General features: G+C 34.9%; 1 protein-coding gene across 1 annotated transcript in view; it reads left to right on the top strand.

Moving 5' to 3' along the window:
• The window catches only part of LOC115220802 (transient receptor potential cation channel subfamily M member-like 2), a 114,982-nt gene extending 101,783 nt beyond the window's left edge, over positions 1-13,199 (top strand). The window contains exons 35-38 of the mRNA XM_029790953.2: positions 2,223-2,340; positions 7,889-8,012; positions 9,440-9,595; positions 12,851-13,199. Coding sequence (XP_029646813.1) covers positions 2,223-2,340; positions 7,889-8,012; positions 9,440-9,502 — 305 coding nt within the window. The 3' untranslated portion in view covers positions 9,503-9,595; positions 12,851-13,199. The remainder of the gene's footprint in view (positions 1-2,222; positions 2,341-7,888; positions 8,013-9,439; positions 9,596-12,850) is intronic.
• The last annotated feature ends 2,698 nt before the right edge of the window (positions 13,200-15,897 follow it).

Below are 15,897 nucleotides of genomic sequence, written 5' to 3'. Positions count from 1 at the left end.
TTAGTAATCTTTGCAAGACCACAGCTCTTTGAAAAAGAAGATTTAGTAATCTTTGCAAGACCACAGCTCTTTGAAAAAGAAGATTTAGTAATCTTTGCAAGACCACAGCTCTTTGAAAAACAAGATCTAGTAATCTTTGCGAGACCACAGTTCTTTGAAAAAGAAGATTTAGTAATCTTTGCAAGACCACAGTTCTTTGAAAAAGAAGATTTAGTAAAATTTGCAAGACCACAGTTCTTTGAAAAAGAAGATTTAGTAATCTTTGCAAGACCACAGTTCTTTGAAAAAGAAGATTTAGTAATCTTTGCAAGACCACAGTTCTTTGAAAAAGAAGATTTAGTAATCTTTGCAAGACCACTGGCCATACCATTTTAGCTTTCTTTTCTTGCTTTTATCTTTAAGAAACGAAATTTGAAGCTGGATTGTTTTATGAACCTACTCATTTATGCAGTGGTCTGTGTTTAAAATGCCCAAGATGTTTCAGTAGAACCTCATATCCTGTATCTTCATCTGTGTTTCTACAGTGAGTATTTGCATCTCACATGGATACGAAAAGTTGGGAAGGACCAGTGCATGTAGAATCAGATATTTCTTATCATAATGATACGTTTATCTTTCTATATTGCCTTCATTTAATTTAGTGAAATCATTATCTGTTAAGCTGTTTTGTGTGGTTCGTTTTCATTAATGATTACTCTCAGTTATTTGACATGTTATACTATCTCTGGTTTATGACCTTTTATAGAAGTATCTGTTGTGAAGATATCATTAGCATTTTCAATGACTTTGGACATTTTGTAATGATTTCCAGTCCAAAGTTGTAAAGGCTTTATCAAGGTGATTGACTCATTGATCCTCCTTTCTTACCAGCTTATCGATGTTGTCAGCAAATCTGTGGTTTGTGATGCTCTCCGCTCTGATGTTGACTCTGTTCATATGATCTGTTCATATAGGCATTGATGATAATATGCTCCAAGTTGTTGAAGATATTGGGTGAAAGAAAGCAACTTTGGTGGACTCCTATGGTGTTGTGGACCCGTCATCCTGATTGTGTCTTGCATGAGTACTGAACTGGTTGTCGTGGCATAAAGCTGTGAAATGTAATTAACCAGCTTGTGCCTCTTGTGGAATTTCTTCAAAGTGTTTCATTGCAAGCTCTATAAAATTCTTTCTTTAAGTCTTAGAAAATACAGTCTAATTCTCCGTGGTGCTAAAGGTATTTCTTGCAGAGGATGAAAATGTGAAAGATCTGCTCAGTAGTTCTTCTAGCTTTATGAAAGCTTACTTGTTCTACAACTATGATGTATTCTGTCTGAAGCATCAGTCCATCAAAGATTGCTTTGAACATTGGACGTGTTTGTTTGACTGAGCTTACACATGCCATGATTATTCTGATATGGTTGGAGATTGCTTTTCTTAGGAAGCAATATGATCAGAAATTGAGATGAGAGTATCAGTCAATCCCCTGTCTGTCAGATCTTATTACAGATGGGTATTGTGACCTCTCCTTCTTGTTTCAACAGTTCAGCAGGGATATTGCCAACACCTACTGACTTTTCATCTTCCACTCATCTTATTGCAACTTGAACTTTTTCTCACATGATTAGGGAATCATTCTCATTGGAAGAGTCCATTACTTTCAGCATATTTAGACTTGTCAGATCTGATAATTGTGAATTACAATGATACACAAATTCCACTTAAATATCCATATGTTATTGCTATACTTCAATAACACACTACAACATTATTCTGGTTTAATGTCTTCAAGGACAATCCAAACTTTTCTTGTATTTAATGGATTATTCCTACACTTCATAGCAAATGCAAATTTATCTTAGCACTGCATTCAATAACTAGTACGACAATCTCTTTTTAAAACTATGTCCTAGTTACCACAACCTTATCTATGTTTTAACTCCACAGCAGTTATATGTATATATTTGCATTACCTCTACATTATATAGCCACTGCATTGTCTACAGGTTACATGCTACACACTATAGCTATTGCAACATTATATAGCCATTACCAGTGTACTCTACAGCCACTGCAATTATATCTTTCCTTCACTGCTACACTTCATAATCTCTTGTAGTACATTAGAGCTGCAACTACACTCCTTAACCATAACATATGTGTTATCTTGACACTCGAACCAGTACAGCTTATGTGGAATAACTTTCACTATAATTAATATTTGCTATACATTTCTTTCACAGCAAAGACATATAAAACCGATTTGGAAAAAGAAAAAGAAAAAGATTTAATTCTCTGGGAAGATCAGATGGTTGATTCTTACATCGCAAGGCAAAATAAATCTGACAGTAACAAGAATTTGTAAGTGATTTCACTTTTAAATTTATATGCATTAAGCTAATGTTCTGACACTTGTAAAACAATTTTCGTTGGGGGAAAAAAGTACAATTTTTATAAGATTAAGGATAGGATGCAGTTGAACAAATACACTTGAGAACATAGTGCACATTTTGTTGGCCCTGATTCGTTAATCACAAAGTTGATTCCAATGGAATAAAACTTCACATCTCGAATAAAACAAAAATGCTTGAGTAGATTAAGAATGAATTGATGCCAGTGATATTTCTTTTGTCAAATCTGGAAATAAGATAAGTAAATTAGGGATAAAATACTGTAAACAATAGATTTTGGTCCCTTGAAATCTTAGTCACCTCCTGAATTCTAAATAACTGGATTTCTTAAAAGGCATGAAACCAGTTTTATATTATATAGTTTGATACATTAAACTGAACCAATTCTCTTCTTTGTCAATAATTATCTTATCTACACTAAAAAGCATAAAAGTCAAAGATAATTCCAGCATGATTTGAACTCAGAATCTCAAGCTGAAAATGTGTTGAAACTTGAGATGAGTGAAATCTGAAAATTGTGAGAATTTGGGATTTGAATAATAGTATTTTCTGGAAAATACAGGTAAAATATTAAGAAATGTTTAGAAAAGATTTTTTTCATTTTAAGGCTTCCTATTTTATTTTCAATTCATTCTATGCAAGCAAAAAAACCCTTGTTTTTAAAATTTATATTCCAGGTATTTGGTAAGCATATTGTTTAGGTTTTAGAGTTGTGATAAACTCTTATGGCCAAGTGTATGACACAATATTGATTCATAGTTGCACTCACTTCCCTTTACTTGTACCATTCATACTGTTCTGACAGAGACATAACTGTCACAAATCTTATTTTACTTCCCCTAAAGATAATGAGCATTATGTTCATAATTTTCAATCAATAGCTAGAAGGGGCTCATCAAGTACATTTACCCTTGATACTACACAAAGGTTTCTGGATCTGTGGCAATAAGGCTTTGGGTATTCTCATTTATTATGTTACAAACACAAAACTTGATTCAAGTTTATAACAGTTCATGAGTTAATAACTGAAATCTTTGCCCCAATACTGGTGTGAAAACTTATCTGTTTATCTTGTTTGAATAATCCTGTTGTTGTTTTCAAGAATTTATTCATACTGAGTTTACTTTATTGTATTTGTGATGGAACTATTTAAATATAGTCTGCAACTTGTAGAAAGTCTCTTCAATTCAACGCTCCAAGTTAAGATAACATTGAAATTTGTTAATTAGAACAAAGAGTTGTATATATTCCATGCCATCTATTTATTGTTTGGAAGACTGATAAGTTAATTGTTTTAACCTTGAATTCATGCAATACCTGTGACAAAGTCCAAACATCTAATCATAAGTGCTTTCTGTCCTATGAGGGGCTGCTGTAAAGTTCCTGGACTTAAGGGAATTGTGAAAAGTCTGGTTGGAGACCCAACCTTCCAAGTTCTTTTACAGAGCTTAGAAAAACTGAAGGACTGCTGCAATAAGTGTGTGAATCTTTGAGAGGGATATGTTGAATAAAATCATAATTAACTGATCCTCCTGTATTTTCTTTTATCCAAAGTCAGGACCTTTTCAGCACCCCTTGTATACCTTATTAACTTAGGCACTTATAGTCATTATATTATTCTATTGACAATATTTTTTTTTTCTGATATTAAAGCATAATAATTGACAAATGATAAAAGGACACTGTTGGGCATTTTAAAGGGAAAGCTATTGGTATATTTGTTTTGATGATTTCCCATGGTGGATTCATCAGTTGAATACAATAGTAAAATCATTCCATCACCAATTGTACTAAACACTAAATGTATTTATTTGAGCCACTGATGGAACCAATGGACAATTGCTCAAACTGCCAGAAGTAGCTGCTAAATTTCCCTCAAATCAAATTCTACTATAAAAAAGTAAGACACTTAGGACAATGTTGTTCTCGATACACAAAAGATGGGATAGTCGTGGCTGGAATGTCTCTGATCATTTGACTGCCTGGTCAGGGCTGATTTGGGGTTAACTTACAAAAACATAAGTTATTGTTGTTTTATGTTTTTTGTTTTAAGTTTCTGACACACCGTCATCATTGTTTAATGTCTGTTTTCCATGCTGATATGGGTTAATGTTTTTATTAATTGTTGTGCATGCAACATTTAACACTTAGAGAACTGTAGTACTTTCTCTAGATGTCTCCCAATCCTATTAGAAACTAGAGACTTTTATGAAATGCAGTTAGTCCAGTATAACAGTTTTTTTAATAACTATTCCATAACTTTGGATGAAGTTTGTTGGTATCATCATCAGCATCATTGTTGTTTAACGTCTGCTTTTTCACACAGCTATCCTCATCCATATGCAACACATGACCATACCAGTGCAGTCATCTCTCTAGTACACCACATCTGATGCTTCTTAAGACCAACATTTCTCTCAGGCGCTTACACTCTGTCACACATGCACACTGACATTACACATCCAGCAGAACATACTAGCTTCATTTCTTGCAAGCTTACACATGTCCTCATCAGTCACCACCCATGTTTCACTGCCATGTAGCATGGCTGTTCACACACATGCGTCATACAGTCTACATTTTACTCTAAGTGCGAGGCCCTTTGTCACCAGTAGAGGTAGGAGCTCTCTGAACTTTTCCCAGGCTATTCTCATTCTAGCAGCTACACTCAGAGCATCAACTCCACTGCTACTGACTTGGTCACCTAGGGAATGGAAGCTATCAACTACTTATTCATTGATGTACACTGTGAATGTGGTTTTAACCAGATTTTGTTGCTTTTTTGGTTGAATATAGTTAACTTGATTATCACTGATACTGGTTTCTGGACACCCAATTTCTATCTCAGAGTTAACTTTGTGTTGTAATTGTTGTTGTTTGTTCCTTCTTGAGCCATGCCTGGCTCATAAGGGGCAGTTTCTAAGTTTCATTGGCATATAGGTTCCCCACCTGGATGGGACGGCGGCCCATCGCAGGTAAGCTGCTAAATGCATGAGGAAAGAGTGAGAGAAAGTTGTGGCGAAAGAGTCAGCAGAAGTTCACCATTACCTTCTACTGGAGGCATGTAGAGCTTAGGTATTTCACTCATAAACACACACATCACCTGGTCTGAGATTCAAACTTGCAATCCCTTGACTGCAAGTCCACTGCTCCAATCTCGAGGCCGTGTGCCTCCACTTGTGTTCTAATTAGTCTGCATTATTTGCAAGTTGCACAACTCTTATTAGAAAAGGAATTCCAAGATGTGCCTTCATGCTTTCCATTCAAAGGTTTTTGTAAGGCCCAACAGCTTAGTGTTTTATACTCTTTTTTTCAATAATTATGCTTCCTTCATAAGCGCATCAATATGTAGAAACGCTACACCTATGATATGCCAATAATTTGTGTTTTCAATTTTTCTCATTCATTATAAAATAATATTGATGCAATTTTAGCTACATGAAAACTCCACTCTAACTCAGAATTAATAAATCTCAACATCAGTTTGATTGCTGGTGTTTATAGATGACATTGAAATATCACTCCAGATATTTAATCTAAATCTAACACAATATCCCTTTCTTATGCTTCATTTTATCTTCATGATTCTCCAGAGTTCTGCACGCATTCATCCAGTCTGCAAATTCACATGTTGTGAGTGATGTTTCAACCAGAACACTATAAATAGCATTTGTGCTTTGAGTAAATTGACCAGGATCTCAAAATCTGGATTTTTCAATCTTTTTTCAAAATATTTCTTTGAGGAATATCTGTTATGCACCTTGTAAACTCTGCTTCATTCAAAATATATATAATTTCTTTTATTTTATTTTGAAAAAAAAAATTGATGTCTTTCAGTTAGCAATTCTATAAGAAATAATTACCAACTGTTCTAAGCCAGTTTGTGATATCTCTATATTGTTTGTAATCACTGAAATTGTTTCTTGGACCATATTCCTGATCTTTCTCTTGTTCCGTGGTGTTTTTCATATTGTCCATTATGATCATCACGTGTGTTGAAAGTGGGTTGAAAATTGCTAGAAAGACCTCACCCACTACAGTTTGTATGCTATTACTGGTTACACTGTTACTTGATTAGCTTGTTTCAGCTTTAGAAATTGACAAAATTAACATTAAAAAATAGTTTTATAGCTTTTAATGTTTAGAAAATTCATCTGATTACTTCTTGTTGTGTTTGTGTTTTTAGTATCAACTTAAGAATTTTTCTGAACTCACTGTTATTTCTTATTGGTATTAATTTTTGTTAAAATCAAAGAAAATTCCTTTCAGCTTTGATTATAGTGGATGCATAAAATATCACCACAAGTTATTCTGATGCTTCCAAATGCATTGTTACAAAATGAAACTTTCAGAAGGAACAAATGGTAGCGTTTTTTTTTAGTGGAATTCAGAAAGTTAAATCCAAATGTATTAAAGGATTAACGTAGATGAACAGATTGTGGAAAGGTACATGTTCCTTTAAGAATTGGTAAACAGTTCTGAGAAGAACAGTATTAACCTTGCAATATATTACAAAAATGATCTTGACTGCAATTTATTCAATGTGCACTGTCAGTTCGGTGACCATTTACAACTTGGAAAATCTCTGAACACGGAAGAAAACACACCATCAAAATACAATGTACAGAAATTATTCAGCTTATTTGTGATCTACACCTAACTGAAGTGTTCCTCAATATTATTGTTGCACTTAAGGAATACTTAATGGCTATTACAAGGTGTGAAGCAGAAAGGAATTTTTCTACCATAACTGAAGAGTATTTAAATTATTTTGCCATATTGTCACCAAAAAAAAAATGTCATTGCAAGGAATCTCTCAAGTGACAAAACTTTGCAAGAAAAACCTGAAAGAAAGTATTTCTAAAATTTGGTTTATGTAGCATGTAATATAATAGGTGTTTAAATTAAAAGATTATGTTAAATCTGATCATAGCTGAGTTTTATTCATTAGTCTACATTGTGTCAAGCATTTGTATAATGTCTAATTTTCATCCACCTCATAACTCAAACACTTTCTGTTCAGAGCAGAAACTTTAAAAGGTGAGATAACTCAGCACAGCAATTTAAATTAAAACTTGAGATATAAAACTGAATTTTATTTTAAAATGTATAATGATCTGTCATGGAACAAATGCATTATAGGGGTAGCCAAAGACCATTACTGATAGGAAAAAGCTTATTGTATGGTGCCATTTTTGGGGATTTCACTCAATCACACTTTTCTCTCACCTCTTGACTTCTGAGTCCTTGCATGGGTAGTAAGGTACTTTTCAAACCTTGTTGAATGTTGCCCTATTGTTACAGGCTTTGAAGAGGAGCTTCAAGACACCCAAAACATAGGCTTGTCACTGCATGAAGAAGTGGAAGGGTAAATATTTTCACCACACAACTGTGATTTGGCAGCTGACAAAGTTCCATTATAGTGGAACACTATGATATAAATGGCTCTTTCATAATGTAACTACCTCTAAATATAATTACATATTTTATCATTGCAGAATTGACCAATTAGAACTTCCTAAATATGAAAGTTCACAGAATATTTCATTCTCAGAACCTGAAAAAGAATTTACTATAAGCGCAAATATTTTAAATCAGAGGCTGCAAAACATTGAAGAAAAGGTTTGCAATTTATAATTTAAAATTTATTTTTCAGCTTTAACATTTTATGTTATGATTTACTCAAAATTTTAAGGAATTTATTAACTGAACAAATAATATTTATTGAATGTTAGAATTGCAGATATGAAGCAAATATAAAAGACTGGTCCATAGAGCAATGACAAAAAAAAATTTCTACGACATTTAGAAATGTGATAGTTATTCTGGCCAAAATCGACTTTATTGAAAATGGTTGTGTAGCATTTGTAGCATTAGGAAATAGCATATAGGAAACAGAACAAATACATTAAAAGGTTTATCTCAAATAAAGAGTAAAAAATTTCATGGGGATATATTTGCTACATCCTTTATGAGTATCTGTCAAACAGCATCATCATATATGACACTAATATGATATTATTGAGAAAAAAAATAGTCATGGCAAAGAAAGAGTTTTTGTTTCTATTTATACTACTATTACCAACTTTATATTTCATTTCTCAGTCATTAATCAATCTAATTTTCTACATTTTAAAAAAAGAAAGAAATTATATTAATTTTCATGTTATCAGAATCCAAGTAAGTATATCGTATTTTATCAATGTTCAGCACACTTGCAAACAACTCCATTTGATTTAATTAGTGTGATTACATATAAAACTAATTGTAATATCATTGGAGCTATGATACATCACCACCTATGATCCATGATCAGAAGAATCCAACTGTGACCATCCCACATTTTAATCTAATTTAGTATACATAGAACTATATTATCTAATGTGTTGCCTTTTTAAGATGGTAGGATAAGATGAAAACAAGATCTTGAGGCTTGAGAGACTACACAGAGATTCACTTGCAGGCTAATATATTGTAAATTATTTAATCTCATACTCTACCATTTGAGGCTGATTGCTGATTTGATTTGTAATTTTAATTTTTTTTGCTTGTTTCAGTCATTAGAATGTGGCCATGCTTGGGCACTGCCTTAAATAATTTTTAGTCAAATGACTTGACCCTGCCTGGCACTTATACTATTGATCTCTTTTGCCAAACTGCTAAATTATGAGGACATAAACACACGAAAACCAGTTGTCTAGAAGTGGTGGTAGTATACAAAACAGACACAAAGACACACAGACACACGCACATATATATAGTATACGATGGGCTTCCTTTCCGTTTTTGCTTGCCAAATGTGCCAAATACATTAAGAGATAAAATGTATTGTTTTTGATATTTACTTCAAAATTAGGGCATCCCTCACCACCAAACACAAACTGAAAGAAAGTACAAGGCCCAACAATAAAGTCAAATATATTTCAAGATTTCATAACTGTGATGAAAATTTATTTGAAACTGAAAGTAAATAAAATAAAATAAAAAATGAATATAACAGCCTGTATATATTAAATACTAAATAACAAACGATTTTTCTATACTTTCAGATAAATAATATTGATACAACTCTTGCAAAATTAAAAGAAAGTCTCATGGACAGAAAACATTGAGAAGAGGGTCCTGGAGGAATGTTTTCTGAATGTAGTGAAACAGACTTTTGTTTTGAGAATGGCCAACTAAGAATATAATTGACATTTACTGTACTTAACCCTTTTGTTACTAACCCGGCTGAAACCGGCTCTGGCTCTATAGTACAAATGTCTTGTTTTCATAAGTTTTGAATTAAAATCTTCCACCAAACCTTAGTCACAATTTATGTTCCTAACACTAGCTGAATGATAACCAAGTTATTTTACTAAATTCTTTGTTATATTTAAAGTAATTGAAAGAAACACAGAGCATCTCAAAATAAATACAGTAATGAAAGGGTTAAAGTATCAATTACATACGAAATCATAATAAACTATAGGCAACAGCAACACTAGCATCAGGAATGGATGTTGCTGTTGTTGTTAATGGTTTTTGAACAGACATAATCAGACAAAATTAGAATTAAGCCTGAAATATAAAAAGGAAGTGATAACTGTTTATTCATTAAAGCAAGTTCATCATCATCATCATCATTTAACGTCTGTTGTCCATGCTGGCATGGGTTGGATGGTTTGACTGGGTTGGCACACTGGAAGGCTACACCAGAATTCAGTCTGATTTGGCATGGTTCTCTACAGCTGAATGCCCTTCCTAATACCAAACACTCTGAGAGTGTAATGGGTGCTTTTATGTTCCACTGGCACAGGTGCCATTTGCATGACAACAGCCAGTTTGCGCGACAGCGGTATCTACTATGACTGTGATTTTGCTCAGCTTGATGGGTCTTCATCTCAAACACAACATAATGCCAAAAGTATTGGTCATTGCCTCTGTGCCCAACACTCAGCCATTTTGCCTCCATGAGGCCCATCGTTCAAAAGATGCTCTTTACATGCCACCAACACGGGTGCATTTGACCTGATGGGTCCTCTCAAGCCTAGCACATTGCCAAAGGTCTTGGTCACCAGTCATTGACTCTGTGAGGCTCAATGTTTGAAGATCATACTTCACCACCTCATCCCATGTCTTCTTGGGTCTACCTCTACCACAGGTTCCCTCCACAGTTAGAGGCACCATTAACTGCCAAGAGATCAACCTAGAGGTAGTAGATAACTTCCATTATCTAGGTGACCTCGTCCAGCTGTCCTTATCCACTCACATCACATGACCATTCCAGCACAGTCATCTCTCTTGCACACCACATCTGATTCCTCTTATGCCTAACTTTTCTCTCAAGATGCTTACACTGTCAAACATGCACACTGACATTTCACATCCAGTGAAGCATACTGGCTTCTTTTCTCTCAAGCCTTCGTGTGTCCTCAACTGTTATAGCTCATGTTTCACTGCCATGCAGCATAGCTGTTCACGTACAGGCATCAAACAATATACCTTTCACTTTGAGAGAGAGGTGCTTTGTTGGCAGTAGGGGTAGGAGCTCTCTGAACTTTGCCCAACCTAACCACAGCTATGCTCTTGGAGTATCCACCTCCACTACTAACTTGGTCACCTGTGATAATGGAAGCTATCTACTACCTCTAGCTTGATCCCCTGGAAGTTGATGGAGTCTATTTTCTGTGCATCTTCAGTGTTTATTGTACCTGTGAGCCTTCTACATACAAAAGTTAGTTTCCCTGTTAACCTTCCTCTGATGTTACTGCACCTTTTATGTGTCCAAAGCTTACACTGGGTGCATTTGATGAAGTTTCTACCTACATCTTTTCTATAGATTGAATAGAGCCATCTACCTGAAGGGATTTGTGATTTGTCTGCCTTCCTACTTACTATGACTTTAGTTTTTGCTAGGTTAAATCTAAGGCCCTTTGATTCTAGACCTTGCTTCCATACCTGGAACTTTTTCTCTAGTTCAGGTAGTGATTCATCTATAAGAGCAAGGTTATCAGCCTGTCTTGAATTCCTCTGTTATTGCATGGAGGACTATGATGAACAAGAGGGAGCTGAGCACTGATCCTTTGTGAACCCCTTCTTGTACCCTGAATTCTTTGCTGTACTCATTACCCACCATCACCTTACTGGTAGCATCCCTGTACAAGGCTTGTATGGATCTCACCAATTACTTGTCTAACCCTAGTTTCTGCATTGACCATCAGATAAGGGATCAGAGGACTCTGTCAAAAGCTTTCACCAAGTCAACAAAAGCCAAGTACAGAGGTTTGTCTTTGGTTAGGTATTTCTCCTGCAGTTGCCTTACCAGAAATATAGCATCAGTGATGCTTCTACTTGGCACAAAACCAAACTGCATCTCATCTAGACCAAGTCTCTTCCTAATTAGTTGGGCTTTTCTTTCTCCATAACTTTCATCACCTGATACAACAATTTGATACTTCTGTGATTATTTCTATCTAAGGCATCACCTTTACCTTTGTAGCAGTTCACTATGGTGCTGCTACACCAGTCATTGAGTATGACTCCTTCATGAACCACCTGATTTACAATATGAGTAACTAGATCATAACCCACATATTTTAAGATATTTTAAGCGTTTCAGTGGTGATTCCTTTTGGGCCAGGGAATTTCCCTGTCTTTGTATACTTAATTACTTTATCTACCATGTTACCATCGATGGCTCAGTGGTTAGAGCGTCGAGCTTACGATCGTGAGGTTGTGAGCTCGAATCCCGGACCGGGCTGTGTATTGTGTTCTCGAGCAAGGCACTTTATTTCACGTTGCTCCAGTTCACTCAGCTGTAGAAATGAGTTGCGACGTCACTGGTGCCAAGCTGTATCGACCTTTGTCTTTCCCTTGAATAACACTGGTGGTGTGGAGAGGGGAGGTTGGTATGCATGGGCGACTGCTGGCCTTCCATAAACAACCTTGCCCGGACTTGTGTCTAGGAGGGTAACTTTCCAGGTACAATCCCATGGTCATTCATGACCGAAGGGGGTCTTTACCCTTTACCATCGATTTGAGTAGCTGGTCCCTCAATTGGGTCAACATTTGGCAGACTCTCCTCCTCCCATTCATTCTCCACGTTCAGCAGTCTTTCTTAATGTCATCCCCAAGCCTTTTTCTTTGCAGACTCATTAAAAGCAAGTGCACCATCATCCATGTGGACACATTTCTCTCCTATGACTTCGCAATTTTCTCTCACGCACTGTCTTGCGACTTGAAATACTTAATTTCTTTGGGCCTCACGATGCTTAACATAGGCAAACTTCTTCTTTTCTGCTTCTCCCTTGGCTACTTTAATCCTATATCTAATCCAATATTTTAATGTAATGTATTAACATATATTTCACTAACTGTCAGGTAAATGCAAGAAACTGAAGAACTTTAAAATTAGAGGAGTCTTACCAAATTTTTGAGAATTTCCTCTACTATACTATATATAATTAACATTTACTGCTCTTAAAGTATCAGTTAATTACTAAATCATGATAAACTGTAACAAAATAGCAATAAATCCTAAAACAGAAATGTAAGGTAAAACCATATATTTTAATCTAATATTTTAACTGAATGTATTAACATATATTTTACTGTCAGGTAAATGCAAGAATCTGAAGTACTAAATATAGAGAGAATACTTCCAAATGATTGATGGGCAATGGGAAGTGTCAAATGTAAATCATGTATATTCACTCTATATTTTATGTAGGTTCTCAATTATAAACAATATTTAGGAATCTCACTTTATCTTTATTTTTCTAATTCATTTTTATGTAAGAAAAATTCAAATAAAGGCATGAATCTGTCTATTTGTCTGTTTGCTTACTTGGCTGCAACACAAACTTATATACACATTCATGTACAAACACCAATACACACACACACACACGTTTGTACATTTTATATATATATATATATATATATATATATATATATATATATACACGTGCATGCACACACACATGAATATACGTTTATATGTATCTTTTATTTGTTTCAGTCATTAAACTGGGACACCACATTGAAGAATCTTAGTAAAACGAATCAGTTCCAGTACTTATTTCTTTATCTTTAAGCATGCTACTTATTCATTTGGCTTTTTTTTTTTTTTTGCTGATATCTATGTTTGTATGATGGTCTATCACTTGCTTCTACCATATATTCCTTTTGGTCCATCAATGAACATGAAACATTATACCAATGATATATACATATTTATATATATCTCATTACGTTTATGAAATAGTTTTGCCACATTCCTCATGTGAAATCTTGCGTTGAAACAGATATTGTTATATTTCGGGCCGATCATTTTATTTTCTTGTCAAATAAACACACGCACTATATATTCATTCTTTCCTTGTTTATTATTGTCTGGAAATCTTTTGTCACACATCCTGTGATCTCTTCAACAACTGTCCACCCCATATGTCTCCTCTACAATAAATTTTTTTTTCCACCAGGCACACACCAAGCTGCTTTTGTCTGTAGTATTCTACAGCCAAAGAAGAAATTGCCAAAAAAAAATGTAATCTCCACTCTGGTTCAATGTACTCAGATTGTTCAAGAAGATCTCTTTGAATTCAATAGCGTTCACATATTTGTTTCTGATCCCATCCTCTGCTAGAGTTTCCCATTTTATTCTGTAAGTTGCACTGGACCCACTGGTTTTCTGAGTTCTCCCTGTTGTCGATAGTCTCACGTGGATAATTAGCAGTGGTCAGTTGATCTTTAACACGAACATCCATCATAGTATCAAAGAGGGTTTTGAAGGAGTTTTGGATAAAGAGCAACGTGACTTTGGCAGGGGTGCATATTATAACCTCTCCTTTTTGTAATTTTAATGAGCTGCATTGATATGCACTGCCATTGTGGAAGTGGATATAGGATAAGTCAGTTGATAATTGCTGACAGGAGGTGATACTTCGCTCATCAGATGTTCATAAGCATGCACTGCCAAGTGTTGCAAGGAAGGGCAGAGGATTAGTATTGCAAAGACTGAGACATTGATCTTCCAAAGAGAGTTCTCCCAGTGCACTCTGCATGTTAATGGAACATTACTGTAACAAGTGAAGAAACTTACATATCTTGAGACTGTATTCATGAGGGTGGAAAACAGGAGACTAATTTGAATGCTAGAATTGCAGATGCTGGCACAGTAATGTGTCAGATCCAGAATTCGATCCTCAGAAGAGGAGAAGTTGGAAAAAAGCCTCTAGATATTCAAACTCTATCTGTGAAATTATCAGTTCACGATTATGAGTAAACCACACAGTTGAGCCATGTGCATTTCATACGAACCCCCTATTTATTAACCAATCAATTTGCAGCAGATTGCACCACCAGATGGGACATCATCTGAAGTGTCCTTTAGACTAGTTAAGCAATTTAGGCCAAAAACCAAATGGGGTTCTGGTGGCTTTCGAACGGAATATCTCGGATCTCACCAAGCCAATCAGGGAAAAGACTTCAACAAGTTTCAGTAGTCTCTTATCTTCAAGATAACTAATAGTTGAACAGATACAGTTAAGTCAATCCCTACATCCTAGTCTCTCCACCAGTGAGGATTTGATGATATATGTATGTATTCATGCTTAGCTTTCCCTCAATAAAATCTATTGTTACATGTTCATGAGTTTTGCTTTCACACCACGATTGGTACAGCTACAACACTATCTCACGACAATGGTAAACCCGAGATCAAGAAAAATCCTGTGGTAATTAAACTAATGTTCGTAAATCTCACAAATGATAATTTGAATTCTCTAGACTTAAGGTTTTTCATTTCTGATCATTACTAAAACCAATTGACTGTCATTCAATGTCTGGTGAAATAAAAGGTTATTTTTTTTGTCAAGTTAACCAAGTTTTTTTACAAGAGAGAGTGATACACATTAGTACAGAATTTTCATCATCATATTTTTATCAGTCTCAGGGAAATAAACCTTCCAACATAACAATGGATATGAAATGGATGCAAACAAACACCACGTTACAGTGAGAATAGACTAAACATCAAAAGGGTAAAAAGCTGCCAACATGATCTTTACTTCTTACACCCTCATCATTTTGGTCTGCAATGTTGATATACTGATAGCATTGAGACCAACGCTTTCTACCCACTAAAGTTTTTGTCCATGTAAAATAGCAGCCAAAACCAAAATTTCATTACTGATGAGTGTTTCGTCTAACTTCAAATGCAAGATTCCCAAACGAATTTTATCTAGATCCTTTGAGAGTCGTTGCAGCAACAACCGGTATTTAATCTACTCATACCATTTTGGCTTGAATGATTCAAAACAATTTGTCCTTAAACATAGCAAGTTTACATGGCTTGAAAGTTTCTTCTGGAAATTGCAGCACCCCAGCTAAATAAAACATGAAAATCAAACTTAGAATTTCATCGATTAATATATACCTCTATACTAATCATACAAATTAGGATATATATATATATATATATAAGAAATTAAAAAAGGAAAATACGCACACTTACATAGTTTTA

The sequence above is a fragment of the Octopus sinensis genome, linkage group LG17 (genome assembly GCF_006345805.1).
Source record: "Octopus sinensis linkage group LG17, ASM634580v1, whole genome shotgun sequence".
NCBI lineage: Eukaryota > Metazoa > Mollusca > Cephalopoda > Octopoda > Octopodidae > Octopus > Octopus sinensis.
The sequence above is the reverse complement of the archived record's forward strand: the minus strand, read 5'-3'. Positions and strand labels throughout refer to the sequence as shown.